At 41.8% G+C, this 24,981-nt stretch overlaps 1 protein-coding gene across 4 annotated transcripts in view; it reads left to right on the forward strand.

Moving 5' to 3' along the window:
• The window catches only part of LOC137328063 (Wilms tumor protein homolog), a 90,961-nt gene that overhangs the window by 14,964 nt on the left and 51,016 nt on the right, over positions 1-24,981 (forward strand). For all 4 annotated transcript variants that reach the window (XM_067994187.1, XM_067994189.1, XM_067994185.1 and 1 more), the window contains exons 2-3: positions 1,210-1,332; positions 5,054-5,156. In XM_067994187.1, the coding sequence (XP_067850288.1) occupies positions 1,210-1,332; positions 5,054-5,156 (226 nt within the window). The remainder of the gene's footprint in view (positions 1-1,209; positions 1,333-5,053; positions 5,157-24,981) is intronic.

A 24,981-nucleotide genomic window follows, 5' to 3' on the forward strand; every position in this document is an offset into this window, starting at 1 on the left:
CGTGAAACTACTATGTAACAAAGTACATGTATTTATATAGCACCTCATCATGTCTATCAGAAACATCCCGAAACCTTCTCTGCAATGAATTGCTTTGAACTGCAGTCACTATTGGTTTGTAGGGAAGAATGTAATCTTCAAACTAATTTAACATGGTGATTGAATAGGGGTTTGAATTAAAAGCTGTGCCGATTTTAGTGCAGTACTGAGGTGCCTCTTTTAGATTAGACATTGGGGTACATTTTGACTTTGTGCCATTGTGTAAAATGGGTGATAGCGAGACGTCTGCCCATTTTACACTATTGCACAAAGTCAAGATCTACCCCATTGGGTGTATAATGGGTGGCCAACCCACTACCACCCATTTTGCACCCCCGCAGAAGTAGAATTTTAATTTACTTCTCCCCTGACTGGTCAGTTGGAGGTAAAGGACCCTGGGATGAGTGGGTTGACTTTTGAGGAGAGATTAAGTAGAATCTCTGGAGTTTAGAAGAATGAGAGGTGATCTCATTGAAACATAAGATTCTGAGAGGGCTTGATAGGGTAGATGCTCAGAGGTTGTTTCCCCTGACTGGAGCATTGCCTCAGGATAAAGAGTGGGCCATTTAAGACTGAGATGAGGAGGAATTTCTTCACTCAGAGAGTTGTGAATCTTTGGAATTCTCTACTTCGGAGGGCTGTGGATGTTGAGTCATTGAATATATTCAAGGCTGAGATAGATAGATTTTTGGACTCCAGGGGAATCGAGGGATATGGGGATCAGGCAGGAAAGTGCAGTTGAGGTTGAAGATCAGCCAGGATCTTATTGAATGGTGGAGCAGGCTCGAGGGGCCATATGAACTACTCCTGCTCCTATTTCTTATGCTCTTATGTTCTCTGGTTCTATTGGAAGAAGAGCATGGTGTTCTCTTGGTACCCTGGCCAACATTCCTCCATCGACCAAAACCATCAAATAACAGATTGTCTGGTCATTTGCCTCATTTGCTGTTTGAAAAATTGTCTGTTGCATTTACTTACACATCGACAGCCACTGCATTTCAAAAGCACTTGGTGGATGAAAAATGTCTGGAACTTCCTGAGGAAGTGGAAGGCACTCTATAAATGCTAGCTCTTTATTTATTAGCGGCACATTGAAGACAATCATTCTGGTTTTCATCAATTTCTCTAACTCTATGCCTTTTGCTGATGTGACTTTTGTGTCTGTTTCAGGTTACAGCGGTGTGACTTTCGATGGGACTCCTGGTTATGGCCACACTCCCAGCCATCACACTCCTCAGTTCTCAAACCACGTCTTCAAACATGAGGACCCCATCAACCAGCAGAGCAGTATAGGTAACACATTTGTACTCTAGAGATCAAAGCAAGGCTTACTGATCATTTCAAAAAGCACCAGTCCAAATGTTTCTCCATTATAACAATTCTAATCACTGAAATACTAATTACCATTTTGCAACAATAGCCAGTCACCCTTTTAAAACTTTTTCTTAGTGCAGTCTGGCCCGGAAAATAGCGTCACATTTTTAAAAATTTCCCGAAAACTATTTTTGCAAAGTTTGAAATGGTTGATCAATTTTATGCAGGCGTGTTTTTGTGACTAGCAATATAGTTACCAGCCAGAATTTAAAAAAAAGCTTTTAAGCTGTAAAAATCCCTGATCAAATGCACTTTACTAATGTAATTAAATAGACCATTTATACTTTATGACATTTAAGAGGCTTCTGTGTTGTGATATCGGAAGGGCAATAACACTGAACTGATACGGTTTGTTGGGACACAATTGGACATGTTTGCGTAATATTGCTGGACGTCCTCATTCAGTGTATTACAGACAGCAGTCCTTTACTTACGAAACTATAAGATGGCATTAAAGTCATGTATTCTAGTTTATGTGGAGAAGATTGTGGTTCTCAAACTACCCCATGAGATACTGGCAGGCAAAAGCTCAATGTGCTTCTCTGAAATTTCTTTCAACCTATTTTAGTGGAGGTGTTATTTCAATGGATTAACAAACCTGTCAATAGAGCTGAGAGAGGAGTTTCAGATGAATTCGTTAGCCATTCATTTCCTAGTATCCAATGATGTAATTTCAGGACATGTATTTAGATATTAATTACAGTGTTACACAATGAGTTATCTGGCTTTTTTAGACTTACCTGTAGCAAACTATTTTTAACAAATCTACAAATATATTAGCAACATCCAAGATTGCTCTTTTTGCCATTGTTAACTCTGATCTTGCGTTGATAAAAAATCGGGGCAAAACATTGTAAAATGTCTATTGAATGTAGATAGAAAACGGGAATGTTTATGAAAGTAATTAAATAGAGAGCCAGGCCATTTAGATCAAAGGTGCGGTTAGATTTATCTTCCGTTGGATTTTTTAAAAATTCTGTTGATTATGTGAACGCTTTCGGTTAAATGGTGAGTGCGGCTGAAGTTAAGGCTGCAAGGAGTTTTTGAGGTATCTCTGAAACTGGCTGCTAAATGTGCAAGAGTGACTTGTTGCTTTCCGAGCAGTCCCGCCAAGGTCAGACACTTGGCTTGTTGGAAGCTGAGTGAGAACCTGAAATCTTACAATTTCACGACGTATCATGTTCAATTCTATATAGTTACAATTTGTTGTAAAATTAATCACATGCAACAAATTGCAATCCTTTAATCATCATTGAATGACCATGTTCACAAAACTGCGGAAGCAAACGTGAATGTTGCATGGCGTGTTTGCTGGGACACTAAACAGTCTCACTCCTAAATTATATGACAATATAAGTTATAATTTTAAATGCAAGCAGCGTTACTACAACGTTGGCGGGGGCGTAAATCGAGCAGTCGCGAGATAGTCCGCACGTTTTACATTCCGTTGAGGAAAATCGGAATGGGGCGTATAACAGGCCGCCCATCAATTCCTGCCCGTTTTACTCCCCCCCCCCCCCACCCGCCGAATTCGAGAAGTTCAGCCTTTATCTTTTATTTTACACCTGTTACAACAGTCCCAAACCAGCACTAATATCACTGCAGCTGCAGTATGTTTACCAACTCACTTTTGAAAGTTTACGTTTGCTTCCAGCAAGGATAGACTGTAAAACAGCATCGCATGCTATAAATGTGCTGCTCTGAAACTGGCTGCTAAAACATGTACAACAGTGACTTGTTAAAGCTCTGTGGCACATTATGTACGAGACTCTAGATTACACTAATGTAACACATTATACATATAACTGGGTAATAACAGTATTTATGCAGATTTAACTAGATTACATAACATGTAACCTGTTATAACTGTAGGTTACATGTTATGGCACAGGAAACATTTATTGGTTGACATCTTCAACTTCTCCCTTTCAGACAAAGAGTTTAAGAAGCTAAAGAAACATTATTATATGTTATTTTAAAAATCAAATTCTGCTTTATTATTGCCACATATTTGTACAGGACTGTGATTACCTTCATTAAAATAATGGAAACTTTGTACTGATGCTGCTATTATAAGAAGCACGTTCAAATATTCTGACTGTTCTGAAAATGTGGACATGCTCCCACCACTTAGACTGTGCTCCTGTCTGACTGTTAAATAATTTAGTGGGAAATTCATCACAGTGTGGCCCTGAACATGTGGCAGTTTACCTAAAGTCAAAATTAATTTAAATATAGAAGAAAAGGAAGTTTTCAAGGTCTCTAGTAGGTGAAACTGTAACAGCTCAAAAGCAGATTTTTTTTAAAGGCTTGCATTGGATTAAAGTGCTCATATGGTGACTTTTACATAAAACTTACAGTGCAGAAACAGGCCATTTGGCCCAACTGGTCTATGCCAGTATTTATACTCCCACCCTACTTCCTCTCATCCTATCAGCATATCCTTCTAGATGTGACTTCAGATTTTAATTAAAGCTCATGATAGACAAATAAGCAGCTTGCATTCAAAACTTCTTTTACATAGTAATATAACCAAATACTATCTTAGAAACAAAACTGATGCACATCCCCAACTGACATTCATGTTCATCTCCACAGTTGTGTGAACATTATATTTAAAGCAATGATTCAGTTATTGCAAATTTGTTGGGCATGTGCTAATTTTCTAAATGATGTTATAACTATGGGAAGCAGAATTAGTGGACGAGCCACGCTTGGGCATATCCTAACAAATGGTTTCAGAAGGGCACGTAAACCAATCTGAAAGCAGGACAAGAAAAGGTGTTTAACAAGTTAACATTTAATAAGTTAAAATTTGACTTTCCATTGTTTGAATCTACTGTAAATATCCAATTAACATTAGAACTACTAATCGTTGACTACGTGGGGCTAACATAAATATCTACATTAGTTGATTTAAATAAATGCTGAATTCAAAAATTTATTGTTTAAAAAAAATCCTTTGTGTGTAGCTGGTCAGGCACCCAGCGATAGGCAAACCATTTGTGATGATGCACGAAATAAAATGATAAATGGGGTTGGGAAGCTTCAGATTTATAGCTGCCAGGGATCTGTGCACCAGTTAGTTCAGAGATTTTCATATTTTTGCAAATGTTTAAGTATTAGGACTTGAAAAAATACAAAAGGAGAGGAGCTGGACAGAATCTGAGTATGGGGGGTTTCTCAAACCGTTAGCCTCCAAATATGCCATTCTGGCTTGTTTTCAATGGTTTCTCAGATTCTCAAGAGGTGTAAGGCTGAATCAAATTCACAGCTGTCATTAGTCTTGGTGTGTTGCACTTGATAGTCAGTGACTGCTTCAGTTCTTAGTCTCTGTAAGAATATATACAAGTATATCTATGTTGACTGAATCTTAAAGCAGGTTAAATGTAATATATTGATCAGATGTAGTAAATTGTGTTTGTCATAAAAACTATGGTAAAGGCAATTTAAAACAAAAATGTTACGAATGTGCTAAATCCCACTTGTGCCCAGTGGAGTCAAGCCCAGTGTCATGTGATATCTGGATCAGATCTATGCTACTTTTAACACTGACTTTTTAAATCCTTCCACAGCAGCTCTTGCTTTACATTGCTTGACAAGTCTACGAGTAATCTTTCATCTGTCACTTATTCCACAGGCGAGCAGCAGTACCCAGTCCCTCCTCCAGTGTACGGCTGCCACAACTCCACAGACAGTTGTGCTGGGAGTCAGGCTCTGCTGTTAAGATCCCCATACAACAGGTAACATCTCCGCACTACACGATAATTAGCTGGCGTTGATAAGAAACATTGGCGGTTTATTTGGTATTGCCATGCGTTATTGGGGAGGGGAGGACGAGTTATTTATTCTTCCTGCAGGACTCCTCAATCAAGGACCTTACTATTTGATGTGGCACTCCGAGATATTGCAGAAAGTAGTTGGTTGTTTACCGTCGTTCTCTCAGTGGGAAAGTAAGTTGGCCAACTCTGTCGTTGAAAGTATCGGCACTTGTTAAATGTTGCCTCAGCCGCAGCTCGACTGATGACAGCTGGCGACTGATCCTCAGTCACAATCGTACCATTCACATGCAGCGAGTATAGAACGGGGGTCATTTGACGTGCCAACATATTATGCATTCGCTGATGGGCGAACTGCTACCACACGCCATTGTACATTGGCAAGGGTCGAAACCAAAGAGAAATGATAGGCTGTATAATTTGCACTTTAACTGGACTAAATAGGAAGATGCAAAACAGAAAACAGACAGCAGGGGTTAAGAGTAGTTACTCAGACTGGCAAAAGGTGGGAAGCTGTGTTCCACAAGGATCGGTGCTGGGACCACTGCTGTTTACCATTTACATAAACCATTTGAATTTGGGAATCGGAAGTACAATTTCAAAATTCGCGGATGACACCAAATTGGGGGGGTGTATAGTTAATACTAAGGAGGACTGCGACAAAATACAAGAAGTCATTAATAAACTTGCAGAATGGGTGTGTAATTGGCAAGTTAATTTTAATATAGTCAAGTGTGAGGTGGTCCATTTTGATAGGAAAATAAGGAGGCCATGTACTCCTTGGAAAATAAGAGTCTAAGTGGGGTAGAGGAGTGAAGGGATCTGGGGATACAGATTCACAAATCATCAAAAGATGCAATGAAGGTTAACAAAGCCATAAAAATGCAAACAAACCAAACTGGGGTTTATTTCTAGAGGAATAGAATTCAAAAGAAGGGAAGTCATGTTAAATGTACATAGAAATTTGATTAGATCATACTTAGAGTACTGTGCTCATTTCTGGTCTCCATATTACAAAAAGGATATAGAGGCACTGGAGAAGGTGCAAAAAAGATTTACAAGAATGATACCAGAATTGAGAAGTTAAAACTATCAGGAAAGACTGAATAGGCTGGGGCTCTTTTCTCTAGAAAAGAGAAGGCTGAGGGGTGATCTGATAGAGATCTTTAAAATTATGAAGAAGTTCGATAGGGTAGATGTAGAGAAGGTGTTTCCACTTGTGGGGGAGACCAAAACTTGGGACCATAAATATAAGATAGTCACTAATAAATCCAATAAGGAATTCAGGTGAAACCTCTTTACTCAGAGAGTGGTTAGAATGTGGAACTTGCTACCACAAGGATTGGCTGAGGCGAATAGCATAGATGCATTTAAGGGGAAGTTAAATAAGTACATGAGGGCGAAAGGAATATAAGGATATGCTGATAGGGTTAGATGAGGTAGGGTGGGAGGAGGCTCGTGTGGAGCATAAACACTGTCATAGACCTGTTGGGCCGAATGGCCTGTGTGGGTGCTGTGAATACTATATAATACCTGTTGCCTGCCCAGTGCCAGAGTTAAGGACATCTCCTCATGGCTGGAAAATAACTTGGAGCATGAGGGGGAGGATCCAGTTGTTGTGGTCCATGTAGGGACCAACGACATAGGTAGAACTAGGAATGAGGTTCTGCTGAGACAGTTTGAGGAGCTAAGGTCTAAATTAATAAGCAGAACCTCAAAGGTAATAATCTCTGGATTACTACCTGAGCCATGTGCAAACTGGCACAGGAACAAACAGATCAGAGAGTTAAATGCATGGCTCAAAGAGTGGTGTGGGAGGAAGAGGTTTGGATTCATGGGGCACTGGCACCAGTACTGGGGAAAGAGGGAGCTGTTCCGATGGGATGGGCTCCATTTAAACTTGGCTGGAACCAGTGTCCTGACAAATCAAATAACTAGGGTTGTAGATAGGGCTTTAAACTAAAAGGGGTGGGGTGGGGGGGTTAGGTGAGAGGAAATTTAGAAATTTAATGAGAAAAGTTAAGACAATAGAACAGCACAGTGACGTGGGTAAAGATAAACAGAGTATGGCAGGAAGAGAGTTTACGAATAATAGTGCAACAACAAGTAAGGTCAAAGCAGGAAAAAAATGGTAAAAAGTCAAAATTAAAGGCTCTTTATCTGAATGCAGGGTGCATTCGTAACAAGATAGATGAATTAATTGCACAAATAGAGATAAATGGGTTTGACCTAACAGCCATTACAGAGACACGGTTGCAAAATGACCAAGGTTGGGAACTAAATATTCCATGGTACATGACAGTTAGAAAAGACAGGCAGAATGGAAAAGGAGGGAGTTTAGCCCTAATAATAAAGGATGACATAAGGACAATAGTGAGAAAGGATCTTGGCTCGGAGGATCAGGAAGTAGATGTTTTATCAGTACATTAAGAACAAGAGGATAGCTAAGGAAAAGGTGGGACCTATCAGGGATGATGAGGGTAACTTGTGTGTAGAAGCAGAGGATGTGGGTAGGGTTTTAAATGAATATTTTGTCTCCTTATTCACAAAGGAAAGGGATGATCCGGATGTAGTAGTTAAAGAGGAGAGGTGTGAAATATTGGATAAGGTAAACATTACGAGAGAGGAAGTACTCGAGGGACTGGAATCCTTGAAAGTTGATAAGTCACCAGGGCCGGATGGATTGTTTCCTAAGCTATTGAAGGAAGCTAGGGAGAAAATAGTGGATGCTCTGAGGATCATTTTCCAATCCTCACTAGATACAGGGGAGGTACCGGAGGACTGGAAGACTGCAAACATAATACCATTGTTTAAAAAGGATACGAGGGAAAGGCCGAACAATTATAGGCAGTCAGTCTTACCTCGGTGGTGGGCAAACTATTAGAATCAATATTGAGAGATAGGGTACACTGTCACTTGGAAAGGCATGGTTTAATCAGGGATAGTCAGCATGGATTTGTTCAGGGAAGGTCATGTCTTACAAATCTGATTGAATTTTTTGAGGCAAGGAGGATTGATGAGGGTAGTGCAGTGGATGTTGTCTACATGGATTTTAGTAAGGCATTTGACAAGGTCCCACATGGCAGACTGGTCAGAAAGGTAAAAGCCCATGGGATACAGGGAAATGTGGCGAATTCGATCCAAAATTGGCTCAGTAACAGGAAACAAAGAGTAAAAGTCGATGGATGTCTTTGCGAATGGAAATCCAGTGTGCCACAGGGCTCAGTGTTGGGTCCCTTGCTGTTTGTGTTATATATTAATGATTTGGACTTGAATGTAGGGGGCATGATTGGCAAATTTGCAGACGACACAAAAATTGGCCATGTAGTTGATAGTGAAGAGGATAGCTGTAGACTCCAAGAAGATATCAATGGGTTGGTGGAGTGGGTGGAAAAATAGCAAATGGAGTTCAACCCGGAGAAGTGTGAGGTAATGCACTTAGGGAGGGCAAACAGTAAAAGGGAATACGCAGTAAACGGGAATATATTGAGAGGGGTCGAGGAAGTGAGAGACCTTGGAGTGCATGTGCACAGGTCCCTGAAGGTGGCAGTACAGGTAGATAAGGTTGTGAAGAAGGCATACAGAATGCTCTCCGTTATTAGCCGAGGTATAGAATACAAAAGCAGGGGTGTAATGATGGAATTGTATAAAATGCTGGTAAGGCCACAGCTGGAGTATTGTGCACAGTTCTGGTCACCACATTACAGGAAGGACGTAATTGCTCTGGAGAGAGTGCAGAGAAGATTTACAAGAATGTTGCCAGGCCTTGAAAATTGCAGCTACGAGGAGAGATTGGATAGGCTGGGGTTGTTTTCTTTGGAGCAGAGGAGGCTGAGGGGTGACTTGATTGAGGTGTACAAAATTATGACGAGCCCAGATAGAGTAGACAGGAAGTACCCGTTTCCCCTAGCAGAGAGATCAAGAACTAGAGACATAGATTTAAGCTGATTGGCGGAAGGATTAGAGAGGACACGAGGAAAACCTTTTTACCCAGAGGGTGGTGGGTGTATGGAATTCGCTGCCCGAATTGGTGGTAGAGGCAGGGACCCTCAACTCTTTTAAAAAGTACCTGGACCTGCACTAAAGTGCTGTAAGCTCAAGGACTATGGACTGGGTGCTGGAAGATGGGATTAGAATGGGCACCTGGTTGTTCTTCGAGCCGGCGCGGACACGATGGGCTGAACAGCCCCCTTCTGTGCTGTATCTTTTCTATGGTTCTATGGTTCTAATCAGTATGGGTGGAAATAAGAAATAACAAGGAGCAGAAAATACTGGTGGGAGTAGTTTATAGGCTCCCTAATAGTAGCAATAGCATTGGACAGAGTATTAAGCATGAAATAATAGGAGCTTGTAGTAACAAAGACAATGCAGTATTCATGGGCGACTTTAATCTGCATATAGACCGGGCAAACCAAATTGGCAAAGGTAGTTTGGAAGAAGAGTTCATGGAATGTATTTGAGACGGTTTCCAAGAGCAATACATCATGGAACCAACCAGGGAACAGGCTATTTTAGATCTTTTATTGTTTAATGAGATAGGGTTAATTAGTAATCTCACAGTAAAAGAACCTCTGGGGAAGAGTGATCATAATATGTCAGAATTTCACATTGAGTTTGAAAGTAACGTACTTAAGTTAGAAACTAGAGTCTTAAACTTAAATAAAGCCAATTACTTAAGTATGAGGGGCAAGTTGTCAAAGGTAGATTGGGAACTAAACTAAAGGGTTTGACAGTTGAAAAGCAATGGCAAACATTTAAAGAAATATTTCAATATTCTCAACAAATGTACATTCCATTGAGAGTGATCCACCTGTGGCTAACTAAAGAAGTTAAGGAGAGTAGTGGATTGAAAGAAGAGGCCTATAATGTTGCCAAGAAGAGTAATAAGCCTGGGGATTGGGAGAGTTTTAGAAACCAACAAAGGATGACCAAAAATTGATAAAAAGGGAGAAAATAGAATATGAAAGTAAACTAGCAAGAAATATAAAAACAGATTGTAAGAGCTTCTACAAGTATGTAAAAAGGAAGAAAGTAGAAAAAGTAAATGTTGATCCTTAGAGGCTGAGACAGGAGAAATTATAATGGGGAATCAGGAAATGGCAGATGCATTAAATAAATATCTGTCTTCACAGTAGAAGATACAAAAAGCAAACCAGAAATAGTGGGGAACCAAGGGCTAAATGAGAGGGAGGAACTTAAAACAATTTCTATTACTAGAGAAAAAGTATTGGACAAATTAATGGGACTAAAAGCCGACAAATCCCCTGGACCTGATGGCCTATATCCTTGGGTTCTAAAAGAGGTGGCTGCAGAGATAGTGGATGCATTGGTTATGATCTTCCAAAATTCCCTAGATTCTGGAACGGTCACAGTGGATTGGAAGGTAGCAAATGTTACCCCACTATTCAGGAAGGGAGGTAGAGAGAAAACAGGGAACTACAGGCCAGTCATCCTGACATCGGTCATCAGGAAAATGCTGGAATCCATTATTAAGGAAGTGGTAAAAGGGTACTTAGAAAATCATAATATAATTAGGCAGAGTCAACATGGTTTTATGAAAGGGAAATCGTGTTTGACAAATTTATTAGAGTTTTTTGAGGATGTAATCACAGGGTAAATAAAGGAAAACCAGTGGATGTGGTATATTTGGATTTTCAAAAGGCATGCAATAAGGTGCCACATAAAAGGATGTTACACAAGGTAAGGGCTCATGGGTTTGGGGGTAATATATTAGCATGGATAGAGGATTGGTTAACGGACAGAAAACAGAGAGTAGGGATAAACAAGTCATTTTCAGGCTGGCAGGCTGTAATTTGTGGGGTGCCGCAAGGATCAGTGCTTGGGCCTCAGCTATTTACAATCTTTATTAATGACTTAGATGAAGGGACTGAGTGTAATGTATCCAAGTTTGCTGATGATACAAAGCTAGGTGGGAAAGTAAGCTGTGAGGAGGACACAAAGAGTCTGCAAAGGGATGTAGACAGGTTAAGTGAGTGGGCAAGAGGAGTATAATGTGGGGAAATATGAGGTAAGAAGTAGAAAATATGAGGTACTTTGGTAGGAAGAATAGAAAATCAGAATATTTTTTAAAAGATGAGAGACTATTAAATGTTGATGTTCAGAGACACTTGGGTGTCCTCATACAAGAAACACAAAAATTTAATATGCAGGTACAGCAAGCAATTAGGAAGGCAAATGGCATGTTGGCCTTTATTGCAAGGAGGTTGGAGTACAAGAATAAGGAAGTCTTGCTACAGTTGTACAGGGCATTGGTGAGACCTCACCTGGAGTACTGCGTACAGTTTTGTTCTCCTTATCTATGGAAGGATATACTTGCTTTAAAGGCAGTGCAATGAAGGTTCACTAGATTAGTTCCTGAGATTAAACAGTTGTCGTATGAAGAGAGGTTGTGTAGAATGGGCCTATACTTTCTGGAGTTTAGAAGAATGAGAGGTGTTCTAATTGAAACATATAAGATTATGAGGGGGCTTGACAGGGTAGATGCTGAGAGATTGTTTCCCCTGGAACTAGGGGGCATAATCGCAGGATACGGTGTCGGCCATTCAAGACTGAGATGAGGAGGAATTTCTTCATGCAGAGGGTTGTGAATCTTTGGAATTCACTACCCCAGAGGGCTGTGGATGTCCATCATCTCAAATGAGATGGATAGACTTTTGGACTCTAGGGAAATCAAGGGATATGGGGATTGGGTGGGAAAGTGGAGCTGTGGTTGAAGATCAGCCACAATCTGATTGAATGGCAGAGCAGGCTCGAGGGGCCACATGGCCTACTCCTGCTCCTATTTCTTATGCTCTTATGTAGTACTATGTGTCAACATATTATGCATTGGCTGACGGGTGAAGATGCAGTTAAACGGGTAAAAGAATGATGAGTAATCAACTTGGTACACAAGATGTTAGCAGGTATAGAGCATAACGTGAGTAGGAATTAAAAGTTTGTCTTTTTATTATTTAAAAATATCCTAATTAACTTAAGCGCCATTCTCAGTTTGCGGGATCCTGTGGTGTGCAAAATGGCAGCTGCCTTGATCTCCATGATAACAGTCACTGCAAATGTAGTTCATTGGGAGATCCTGAGGATATGATAAAGTGTATATATTCTCAAGTTCACTCTTTCTCATTCAAATAAGAATGAAAGCACCTTTTTAAAAAAAAATTGAGAATAAGCTCCCTTGGTTTTTCTTCCTATTTCCTTGTCTCTCCATTTATTCTAAATGGATTAATACCTGTGTAGGAATAGCACACGCAGGAATGTACGAACATTCTAAGTATCCTTATGTGAAATTCACCAATTGCAATTTCCACTCTCAAATATTTGCTGAGTTTCACATTCCTAAAATATAAAATTGGAACACTTGCACAGTAACAGCCCCTCACGGAGCACAGCTGATTTAATTGACTGAACAGATGAAGTTCTCCATCCTTCAACTAACTCTTGTTATACAATGGGTGGGACTTTAAACTTCGGGGAGGGGGTGGGGGGGTGGGGGGTGGTGTAAGACGGGAAGTAGCAAATTGGCTGCCTGTTATACACTCCGCCCGATTATCTTTTCCATTGAAGTCCATTGCAGAATCAGGCCGGTTGTGTAACAGGCAGCCAATTTGCTACCGTCTGTTTTACTCCCCTTCCGAAGTTGAAAGTTCCACCCAATGTTTGGTTAAAAATGAATGAAAACTATTTGTTGACCCCATTTTCCCCTGCTGAAATCCTCACCACTGTCCCCTTCCCATCGCTCCATGCTTTCTCCTTCAGCTGGCAGACTGCGATCGTCTAGCCCATGGATTCTCCATTCCAACATCAGCGTTTACTGCACGTTCCTCCAGCCGGGCGTCAGTCGCACGTTCTCCCAGCCGGGCGTGAACTGCACGTTCTCCCAGCCGGGCGTCAGTCGCACGTTCCTCCAGCCGGGTGTCAGTCGCATGTTCTCCCAGCCGGACGTCAGTCGCAAGTTCTCCCAGCCGGGCGTGAACTGCACGTTCTCCCAGCCGGGTGTCAGTCGCACGTTCTCCCAGCCGGGTGTCAGTCACACGTTCCTCCAGCCGGGCGTCAGTCGCACGTTCCTCCAGCCGGGCGTCAGTCGCACGTTCTCCCAGCCGGGCGTCAGTCGCACGTTCCTCCAGCCGGGCGTCAGTCGCACGTTCTCCCAGCCGGGCGTCAGTCGCACGTTCCTCCAGCCGGGCGTCAGTCGCACGTTCTCCCAGCCGGGCGTCAGTCGCACGTTCTCCCAGCCGGGCGTCAGTCGCACGTTCTCCCAGCCGGGCGTCAGTCGCACGTTCTCCCAGCCGGGCGTCAGTCGCACGTTCTCCCAGCCGGGTGTCAGTCGCACGTTCTCCCAGCCGGGCGTGAACTGCACGTTCCCCCAGCTGGGCGTCAGTCGCACATTCTCCCAGCCGGGCGTCAGTCACACGTTCCCCCAGCTGGGCGTCAGTCGCACGTTCCCCCAGCCGGGCGTCAGTCGCACGTTCCCCCAGCCGGGCGTCAGTCGCACGTTCCTCCAGCCGGGCGTCAGTCGCACGTTCCCCCAGCCGAGCGTCAGTCGCACGTTCCCCCAGCCGGGCGTTAGTATTAATGGGGTCAGTGGTGGTTGCCTTGGCTTTTCCTCGACCAATTGGAAAGCTCCATGCATTAACCTTTTTAAGGGTGGCCGAATGATTTCTATTGGCTGGTTCAGACTGGCATTTGAACTCAGCCCTCTGACTTGAGTCCAGCATTCTGCTGTTGGAACCATGTCAAAACAGCCTTCAAAAGAATCTTACCAAATAACTTGGAGAAAAGTAATAGGCTGTTGCATGAATTGGAATCGGGAGGAGAACTGACGGATTTAGAAAAATGAGCCACGTTGTCCCTGTAGTGTTGGTGAGTGATGTAGTCGGACGTGACTCATGCAACAGCCTATTACTTTTTATCATTCATCACTTCCTGTCATTCACTCCAGGTACTTGAGCAAAAAAATCCAGGCTGACACTTCAGTGCAGTACTGAGGGAGTGCTGCTCTGTCAGAGTTGCCGTCTTTCAGATGAGACCCTAAACCAAGGCTCCGTCTGCCCTCTCAAATGGACAGAAAAAAATCCCATGGCACCATTTGAAGAAGAGTAGGGGAATTCTCCCTGGCCAACATTTATGTCTCAACCACCATCACTGAAACAGACTATCTCATTATGACACCATGCTGTGCACAAATTGTTTGCTGCGTTTCCTACATTACAACAATGACAACTCTTCAAAAGTACTTCCTTGGCTGTAAAGTGCTTTGGGATGTCCTGAGGTCCTGAAAGGTGCTATATAAATGCAAGTTCTTTCTTTCTTAGTTCATGTGCTGTGTTATGCAAGTATGAGAAACTTGAGGGTCTATTGCAGGTCCTTGCTTTATTGCCATTTTCCTTTTAGCATTACAGTTTTAACAGATAACCTTTGGTGTACATTTATAGTTAAAAGTTTTAGGTTAATTTTAGTTAGGATATCCCTTTTATTTACTAATGTCTTCTATGGAGTTCTAGGTAAAATCACGTCACAGAGATCTCGAAGATAGGTACAGATGAGGGAGGCCATTTAGTTCATGGAGCTCGTCCTACGATTCCCCCTCATAGCGTCCAAATGCCTCTTGAGTAACTCCAGAGTTTCCGTCTCCATTCCCCTACCCATCAGATCATTGCGCTCTTTGCATGAAGAAATGTTTCCTGTCATCCATCTTCACCTTGCTCTTTCCTTGTGCCGTACGTCCCCTTGCTCTGTCTCTTTAGTCTAGCTTGAAATGATGCTCTGCATTAACCTTTTGTATCCAACTTAGTCACTCATATACCTCTATAAAGACTTATTTCACTCACTTTGTTTCAAAACTAGAGAGTTCCAAGCTTTTTTTGGCCTTTTCTCATAACTCACTTAGGATCCACCAGATGGTCCTTCTCTGCTCCACTCCCAGAACTTTGAATGTTTTCCTTGGGTGCCTTGGTGACTGAAACTGAATGAGGTATTCAAAGTTTGACCCGACCAGAGTGTGCCCTGCAGCTTCAGACTGATATGGCAATACTGCTCACCCTGTGTGTTTAGGGTTTGAAAGAAAGAGCTTGCATTTATCTAGGGCCTTTCACAACCTCAGGATGTCCCAAAGCTCTTTACAGCCAAACAAGTACATTTGAGTGTGGATTAATAAAGGAAAGCCAGCACGGATATGTTAAAGGCAAATCGTGTTCAACTAACTTGATCGAGTTTTTTGATGAGATAACAGAGAGGGTGGATGAGGGCAATGTGGTTGATGCTGTGTGTATGAACTTTCAAAAGGCGTTTGATAAAGTGTCACATAATAGGCTTGTCAGCAAAATTGAAGCCCACGGAATAAAAGGGGTAGTGGCTGCATGGACTGCAGCGGTTCAAGAAGGCGGCTCACCATCACCTTCTCAAGGGCAATTAGGGATGGGCAATAAATGCTGGCCCCGCCAGCGACGCCCACATCCCATGAATGAATAATAAAAAAAAATAGATACGAAATTGGCTAAGTGACAGGAAACAGAGAGTGGTAGTGAACGGTTGTTTTTCGGACTGGAGGGAGGTGTACAGTAGTGTTCCCCAGGGGTCAGTACTAGGACCACTGCTATTTTTGATATATATTAATGACTTGGACTTGGGTATACAGGGCACAATTTCAAAATTTGCAGATGACACAAAACTTGGAAGTATAGTAAACAGTGAGGAGGATAGTGATAGACTTCAGGAGGACATAGGCAGGCTGGTGGAATGGGTGGATACATGGCAGATGAAATTTAATGCAGAGAAGTGCAAAGTGATACATTTTGGCGGGAAGTATGAGAAGAGGCAATATAAACTAAAGGGTACAATTCTAAAGGGGGTGCAGGAACAGAGACCTGGGGGTATATGTGCACAAATCTTTGAAAGTGGCAGGACAGGTTAAGAAAGCGGGATCCTGGGCTTTGTAAATAGAGGCATAGTGTACAAAAGCAAGGAATTTATGTTGAACATTTTATAAAACACTGGTTTGGCCAATTCTGGGCACCACACTTTAGGAAGGATGTGAAGGCCTTAGAGAGGATGCAGAAAAGATTTACTTGAATGGTTCCAGGGATGAGAGACTTCAGTTATGTGGATAGACTGGAGAAGCTGGGGTTGTTCTCCTAAGAGCAGAGGAGGTTGAGAGGAGATTTGATAGAAGTGTACAAAATCATGACGGGTTTAGATAAACTAAAAAAGGAGAAACTGTTCCAATTGGCGGAAGGGTTGAGAACCAGATTTAAGGTGATTGGCAAAAGAACCAAAGGCGACGTGAGGAAAAACTTTTTTTCACAGCGAGTAGTTATGATCTGGGATGCGCTGCCTGAAAGGGCGGTGGATGCAGATTCAATCATGGCTTTCAAAAAGGAATTGGATAAATATTTGAGGGGAAAAAATTTGCAAGGCTACGGGGAAAGAGACTAAACGAATTGCTCTTACAAAGAGCCGGCACAGGCTCAATGAGCCAAATGGCCTCCTCCTGTGCTGCAACGATTCTATGAAGTGTAGTCACTGTTGTAATGTAGGAAACGCAGCAGCAAATTTGCGCACAGCAAGATCCCACAAACGGCAATGTGATAATGACCAGATAATCTGTTTTTTAGTGATGTTGGTTGATGGATAAATATTGACCAGGACACTGAGGAGAACTCTCATGTTCTTCTTCAAAATAGAGCCATGGGATCTTTTATGTCCCCATGAGATGACTGACATGGCTTCAGTTTAACATCTCATCCAAAAGACGGCACCTCCGACAGCGCAACATTCCCTCAGTACTGAACTGGAGTGGCGCCCTGGATTACACAGTCAAGCCTTTAGAATAGGACTTGAACTCATGACCTTCTGACTCAGAGGCAAAAAGTGCTACCCACACTGAGCCATGGCTGACACCATGAGAGTTGCTACATTCAATGAAATAAAATAGAAATGGGAGAGGTTAATAAAGCTTGCATGCATCCAAAAATACTTTGAATACATGCTCAAGCTTACGTCAAGGGAAGGAGGTAGTGATGTAATAGAGGAAGGAAAGGAGCTTATCAAGATGGATGATGTGTGGTACTTTAATGACAGAAAGAGTTTAGAAGCTAGTATTGGTTGAGAGTGCACAGAATCACCCACAGAATCTATAAATATGATTTGCGATGTAGTCTTGAACATAGCATCTCATCTAAGTGCTGGCTAGATTGACCTTCTACACAGGATACAGACAGTAATACCTGGGCAGCAAGAAAGAAGTGTTTTTTAATGCTTGTTGTGGATCATGGCCAAGGGAGCAGTGATGCTGGAAATCACAATGGAAATTAAAATAAGAATTTATGTCACTGCCTTGTTTTTTTTAAAAAAGAAAAAGTGATAACCTATTGTAAGTTTGGTGGAAAAATTAGCACCGAGGGAAAAAATGAGTGTGTTTGCCTGAAGGGGTTGTTAATCAAGATTTTACTACTTAGTAGAAACTATTGTTCTTACTCAGAAAGTTTCATGTAATTATTCCACTCCACAAAATTTTGAGGAGTTTTGCTGCATTTCACTTTTTTTTTAATGAACTGTTACAGGATTAGGATCAGGGTTAGGGATATATTATTGTCAGGTAACACTATTATTAGAGCTCAGGTTACTTTTGGGGATTAGAGATTCATTTTACAGTCAGACTCGGAGCCAGTTTTTAAAGTTGGGTTATTCCGGTGCCTCTCTGTAATATAACAGTTACAGTCAATGTCCTTACTGGACTTAGTATTTTTTAGACTGAATAAAGTACTTCCTGCAATGAAAAAAGGTGCAATACTGTATCTCATGGGGGTCACAATTAATTGTTGCAATGCTAAGTGAAATCTGCCACAGCACGTAAAGTTTAATTCAAAAATTAAATGTACCAAACAAATATTTTGAAGCCATTTTATACAATTTTTTTACGCAGCAAGTTGTTAAAATCTGGAATGCGCTGCCTGAAAGGGCGGTGGAAGCAGATTCAATAGTAACTTTCAAAAGGGAATTGGATAAATACTTGAAGGGGGGAAAAAAATTGCAGGGCTATGGGGAAAGAGCAGGGGATCGGGACAAATTGGATAGCTCTTTCAAAGAGCTGGCACAGGCCTCCTTCTGCGCTGTATGATTCTATGATTCTAATTTACTTACCTGGTTGATGCGATTATTTAATATTTATACATCTCACACTATGTAACACCCCTCCCCATCAAACAGAAGCCATTATAACTTTGTTGTTTGTATTTAGCAAGGCTTATCCATGATATAAACAGTGTGTCACACTCAGGAAGTTTCCTCCATTTTAAACCATGTCAGACCAACTAATGATTCAACACTCTGGAGCTGAAAACTAGGAATTTATTTTGAAATTCAAAAATTGAAATCTGGTGGACCTAGGATGAGCGGAGGAATCCCAGCTAGAAGATAGAGTAGGTAGAGAGAAACTATTTCCTCTGGTGGGGGTGTCCAGAACAAGGGGGCATAACCTTAAAATTAGAGCTAGACCATTCAGGAGTGATGTCAGGAAGCACTTCTTCACACAAAGGGTAATGGAAATCTGGAACTCTCTCTACCCCAAAAAACTGTTGAGGCTGGGGGTCAATTGAAAATTTTGAAACTGAGATTGATAGATTTTTGTTAGGCAAGGTTATTAAGGGTTATGGAACCAAGGCGGGTAGATGGAGTTAAGATACAGATCAGCCATAATCTAATTAAATGGCGGAACAGCCTTGAGGGACTGAATGGCCTACTCCTGTTCCTATGTTCCTGCTCAGATGGTGAAAGCTACAGAGTGCAATGCATTAAGCTACCATAAACTCGTTATGATAGGCAACTGTTTAAAATGTTTTTAATTTGCCGGTAATAATATGAAAAGAGAGGTCTGTAGCCTAGGTTAAAGTTTCCTGGTGAAGTAATTCTAGCTGTGAAGCAGAAATGCCTGCCGTTGGCTGTAGTCCAGTAAATTACTGTCGTTCATATAACCCCAAGAAACAGGTATAATAATCAGGAGGCCAATTTTTGGTGACAAGATGAATAAATGCGTCGGTTGATGAAAAAGGCTGGAGAGAACAAAAAAAAAACAGTTGAGATTGTGGGGGAGTCCTTTTATAAATGAAGTGTCAAAAGAGAGAAAGTGAAGAAAAAAATCTCCTGCAGCAAATGTTATCAGGCTGGCACCTCTAATAAAAAAAAAATCAGGATCCTGAAGGAATTAATTACAAGAGCATTACAGGAAGAATTCGTGGAATTGCAAAGCAGGCAGCACAGACCAGCACGAACAGGCAGCTGTTAATGGGGGGGAAAAACTCCAGGAGAGTTTAATAATTTCCAAGCAGATATGAAGGGGGAACGTTGTGGCAGCATAAAAGAAAGGCAGTCACGATAATGGATAATGTTGTCGAAGAGATACTGATGTATGCGAGGTGGGGCCTGTTTAGCGCTAGATCATTAAAGGTAAAACAGCAGCTGAGAGGTGCACTGAATTCCAGCTGATCTCTTGTGGAGAGTGTCCCGCTGGAATTAAAATTGAAACTTCTTTGCAACCGCTGTTAACTAATGATAGAACGGGTAGATTCCTCAACTATGAAAATAGCAGGTACTGTTTTCATTCATCACACCTCTGTCGCATTTCTCTTCCTTTGTCAAGCCACACAGAGCTCGGTCATCCATCACCGGCCACCTTGGGAGTTTTCAGTTCACGAGTTGAAAACTATCAGCACTTTTTCCCGCCCGGGCACCACATACATCACTCACATTTCTCATGGGTTAGTTCATTTGTCTTGCCTCTTCCACATTCCACCATTTTTATGTTCCCTCCCCCCCCCCACCCCTTCTAATGGTGGATTCCTCAACCAGATCACTTTTTTTTTGTGAAGCACCAGTCATCAATCCTGTGATGGAATATTTATTTAAAAGGGAAAGCGGGCCTGTCTGCAAACTGCAGAATGGCAGAGCATCGCCAGGTTCGAAGCTAAATTGAGCCGCCGGTCATGACTGACATTTACACTTGGGCCTCCCTACAGGACAAGCTTAACTAGTCTCTAGGTTGAGCTCTCTGTGAGAAGGAAAGAAAACTGTTGTTGGTGGTGATAGGGGTGAGGCAGGAGGCGGGGGTGGGGGGAGGGCAGTGGAATTTCTTGTGCACCCCCCCACCACCATACCACTGAACTATGTTTCCTGCTGGGTCACAATGCCTACAGATTGGACATGAATGAAGGGGCTAATGCAGCAAAGGGGGATGAATGCGAGTGTGCAAAGGAAATGATGTATGAAATGCCCTTTCAACTTCATGAGGCTCTAATTATATCAGTAACATGTTGACAATTTGTACAAAATACTTTGCGGCTTGAAGGCACGATATTAAATTAAGTGAATTTAGGGTCAGAGGTAAGTTGCCTTTATTTTGGAATGTTTTGTGCTCTTGAGGAGAAGTACAGGAGAATGGAATAGTTTTCTAGTTTAGGCACAGAGTGCCAGCATCGAGCTGTCCCAGATCACAAGCTGGATGCAGAGTTAAGCTCCCAGTACTCTGACCAAACCTCAGACGAACAACCCTTAGAAAGACCTGCATTTATATAGTGCCTTTTGTGACCTCAGGATGTCCCAAAGCACTTTACAGCCAATGAAGTACTTGTAATGAGTAGTCACTGTTGTAATATAGCAAATGCAGTGGCCAATTTTGCACACAGGAAGGTCCCACGGACAGCAATGAGGTAATGACCAGATAATCTGTTTTTAGTGATGTTGGTTGAGGGATATATATTGGTCAGAACACCAGGGAGAACTCCTAGTTCTTTGAATAGTGCCATGGTATTATTTACATCCACCTGAGAAGGGCTTTGGTTTAATGACTCATCCAAAAGGCTTCCTCAGTACTGCACTGGAGTATCAGCCTGGATTATATACCTCAAGGTTCTAGAGTGGGACTTGAACCCATGACCTTCTAACTTAGAGGTAAGAGTGCTACCCACTGAGTCACAGCTTACACCTTAATGGCATTGGTGTAAATTTTCTATTTCTCTACACCATCCCTCCCTCTCTCCTTTCTCAGCAAAGTTGACAGTTTAGCACCAAATTGTACTGAATGATGAGATTTTGTGCCGTGGGTCCATGCCCACTAGGGATTGGGTAGAGACCACCAAAAATTCATCTCACTTTAGGACCTTTATAGCTGAGAGAAAGAGAAGAATTTCATCCCATTAGTCTGGGCGGGTTTTGAAGCCTCGTCCCAGAGGTGAAAGGACAACATTGAAACTAACTGTGTTCTCAATGCCTTCCCATAACATGTTGCAAAAGTCAATATAAACTTGATTAACCAGTTGTTGGCTGGTCTCCACATACTTTTCTTGTTTCAATCCTAGTAACCAAGACTATGTTACTACTTTCTGTGCATTCCCACTGTCTGTTTTGTTTAGAGTTCCATGTTCTTTTATTTCATACATCAACAGCCCATGCCAGGCTCATTTGCTTTGACTAAGTGGTGTCTGCCTTGTCTCAGTTGGTAGCACTCTCATCTCTGAGTTATGAAGGTCATGGGTTCAAGTCCTACTCCTGAGATTTGAGCACACAATCTAGCCTAACCATCCAGTGCGGTACTGAGGGAGTGCTGCACTGTTGGAGGTGCTGTCTTTCAGATGAGGAGTTAAACTAAGGCCCCATTTGCTCTCTCAGGTGGATGTGAAAGATCCCACAGCACTATCTTGAAGAAGAGCAGGGCTGGTGTCCTGGCCAATATTTTATCCCACAACCAACATCACTTAAAAAAACAGATTATCTGATCATTTATTTCATTGTTGTTTGTGGGATCTTCCTGTGCACAAATTGGCTGCCGCATTTCCTACATTACGACCGTGACTACACTTCAAAAGTACTTCATTGGCTGTAAAATGGTTTGGGGCGTACTGAGATCATGAAAGGCACTATATAAATGCAAGTTTTTCTTTCTTTCTTTAAGGCCTCAACAGGCACTAGTTCACTCGTTGCAAAGAGTTACATTCACACTGTTGCTCTAAGTTTTTGCTGTAACACTTGATCTACAACCTTATGACACGCGCCCGTAGCATTAATAGACTTTGATCAGTGTTGGCTTTGGAAAGCTACTATACTCCACAGTGAAGTTCTTCCCCCAAGATATATTTTCTTCACAAACAGACAAAGGGGCAGACAGACGACACACGCACACACACACGGACTGACAGCGTGACTGCATTAACTCCAGTTGTCTTTCAGACACATGTCAGCCAAAAAAAAAGCTCTATTTTTCAAAACTACTGGGTCCTTACCCAAGAGTTCTTAATGTAATGTTAGACACTGTTATGTCTGTTCTGTAAGAAAGAAGCACATCAACCTTGACAGAGTTCCAAGATATAAAATAAAGGAAGAGGTCATCTCTGGGGAACTGTGAGAAAATTGGACATGATACAGCATTAACGTATTGCAACACAAAACTAAATGTGCTCCAAGAATCTGCAAACATTCCCAAACAGCATTCCCCCCCCCCCACCACTTTAAAGAATTTAATCTTTTGCGAGTTACATTCTGACAGAAAAGTCTGAAAATTAAGCTGAGCAATCAGCAGCAAATAGAATTCCATAGTTTCTTCAGGCCAATAATGAGGATCCTGTGGAAAATTAGTTCTAGACATATCCTCATCATCCAGAGTGAAGCCAAAGCATTGAGCTGGCTTCTCAAACTGATGGTGAAAATGTACAGTAAAGCGCCACAACCTCTAGTTGCCAGGAACATTTCACCTGAAGGAGTGGTGATGTGCTTATTAAAAGTTTTGCTTTGCTTCTCTTAATCATAGAAGCATTGCTGAAGGCAATTTTGCGATGTAGTAGCCAACATTAGGGAAAGTGTTTCAAGAGCAGTAAGATTGTAATTGCATTTCATGAGCAATGCAACCCATCATATTTGGCAAGCTCACAGGAAAAAACAATTCCCTTTCTGTTCAGTGTGGGAGCAAGTCCACCAGATGTCAACAAGTTTTGCATTGCTATCCATCTGAATCATCCGACGCTGACAAGTAGACATTTTTGTTAGTAATAGCGGTGAAAAGAAAGAAAGACTTGCATTTATATAGCACCTTTCACGATGCCCCAAAGTGCTTTGCAACCAATGAAGTATTTTAGAAGTGCAGCCACTGTTGTAATGTAGGAAACACACAGCAAGATCCCACAAACAGCATTGAGATAACAACCAGATAATCTATTTTTAGTGATGTTGGTTGAGGGATAAATATTGACTGGGGAGAATTCCCCTGCTCTTCTTCGAAATGGTGCCATGGGATTGTTTACGCCCACCTGAGAGGACAAACAGGGCCTCGTTATAACATCTCATCCAAAAGACAGAACCTCTGACAATGCAGCACCTGTTCAGTACTGGACTGGAGTGTCAGCCTAGATTTTGTGTTCAGAGTCACTTTAGTGGGACCTGAACCCACAACCTTTTGACTTAGTAGACAAGAGTGCAACCCCACTGAGCCACAGCTGATACCCTTTTGTTAGACTTCCAGTGGACCTACCATGGGGCCAGTCATTGCAGCATGAGCAAGCTGACTAACAAATGTTCTTAGGGTTCAAGAAGATCATTTTAATTAGTTTTTCTTATCTGTACTACTCAAAATCCAATGATTTGACTTTTTTTTTCCACTCGGTATCTAAAACTGCAGAAATGAAGCTTTGTTAGTTGAGGTACTGGAGCCGGATTTAAAAGCCTTAAAATCTGGAATATCTTTTCAAAAATCTAGAGGATTTAATTTCCTCTGGCAGTGCGCTGATTAATATGTTCATGTAAAGTTCCTTTGTTCTCCACATTAATGCGGACAATAATCAGTTTATTCTTTTATGTGCTATTTTGAGAAAAGATAAAGAAAGAACTTGCCTTATCACTTCTCTCAGGAATGTCCCAAAGCGCTCCTCTTACAATGATTTACATTATGCAGGTTTATGTTGTTAGGTGGATAATATGGCAATAATTTTGCATATGGTAAGGTGTCTCAAACAGCAACGAGATGCTGCGTTTGCTGGTGACGGTTCTAGGGCAGGAGACCGTGTGAACCTCCTGCCCTTCTTTGAATAGTGCCACAGGATCTCTGATGTCCACCGGAACCACCGGAACAGGAAGACGAGGCCTCGGTTTAATGTCTCTTCTGAAGTACGGCACCTCTGACAATGCAGCGCTCCTTCATTACTGCACCAGAGTGTCAGCCTAGATTATGTTAAATTATATTAAACAGGTTAATGACTGCATTAAAATAACACACAAGGAAATTTTATATCAACAGTTAAACTGGGCGCTACCAAAGGGAGATTTCGTTAAATTAGAATCATAGAACGTTCTAGCACAGGAACAGGCTATTCAGTCCATCAAGTTTGTGTTAATTGTATGATTTATATCAATTAATGTTAATTGTATTCAGGTGGTGGGTATCATGTGGGGACTCTCTTGTATCCTTTTATAGGATAGCTTAGCTAGGGTATGGTATGTGTGTAAGGGGAATCTTTGTGAATAAAGGTTGGAAACAACAAAATACCAGGCTCTAGTATTCTATCCTTTACCACCATCAATTTTATCAGTTATCAGGCTATCCAATTTTAACAGTTTGTGCCAGTGTTTTCCTCTATCTGCCACCTAGTCTAATCCCACCTTCCTGTTTGCTCACCGTATCCTTTAATATTGCCCTTTCTCAAGCCACTGCTTCAAGACATTCTAAGCACCCCCTATGTAAAGACATATTTTGGAACTTCCCTTTAATTCTCTGAAAAAAAATCAACTCAAACATTCT

The sequence above is a fragment of the Heptranchias perlo genome, chromosome 12 (assembly GCF_035084215.1).
Source record: "Heptranchias perlo isolate sHepPer1 chromosome 12, sHepPer1.hap1, whole genome shotgun sequence".
Classification (NCBI taxonomy): domain Eukaryota; kingdom Metazoa; phylum Chordata; class Chondrichthyes; order Hexanchiformes; family Hexanchidae; genus Heptranchias; species Heptranchias perlo.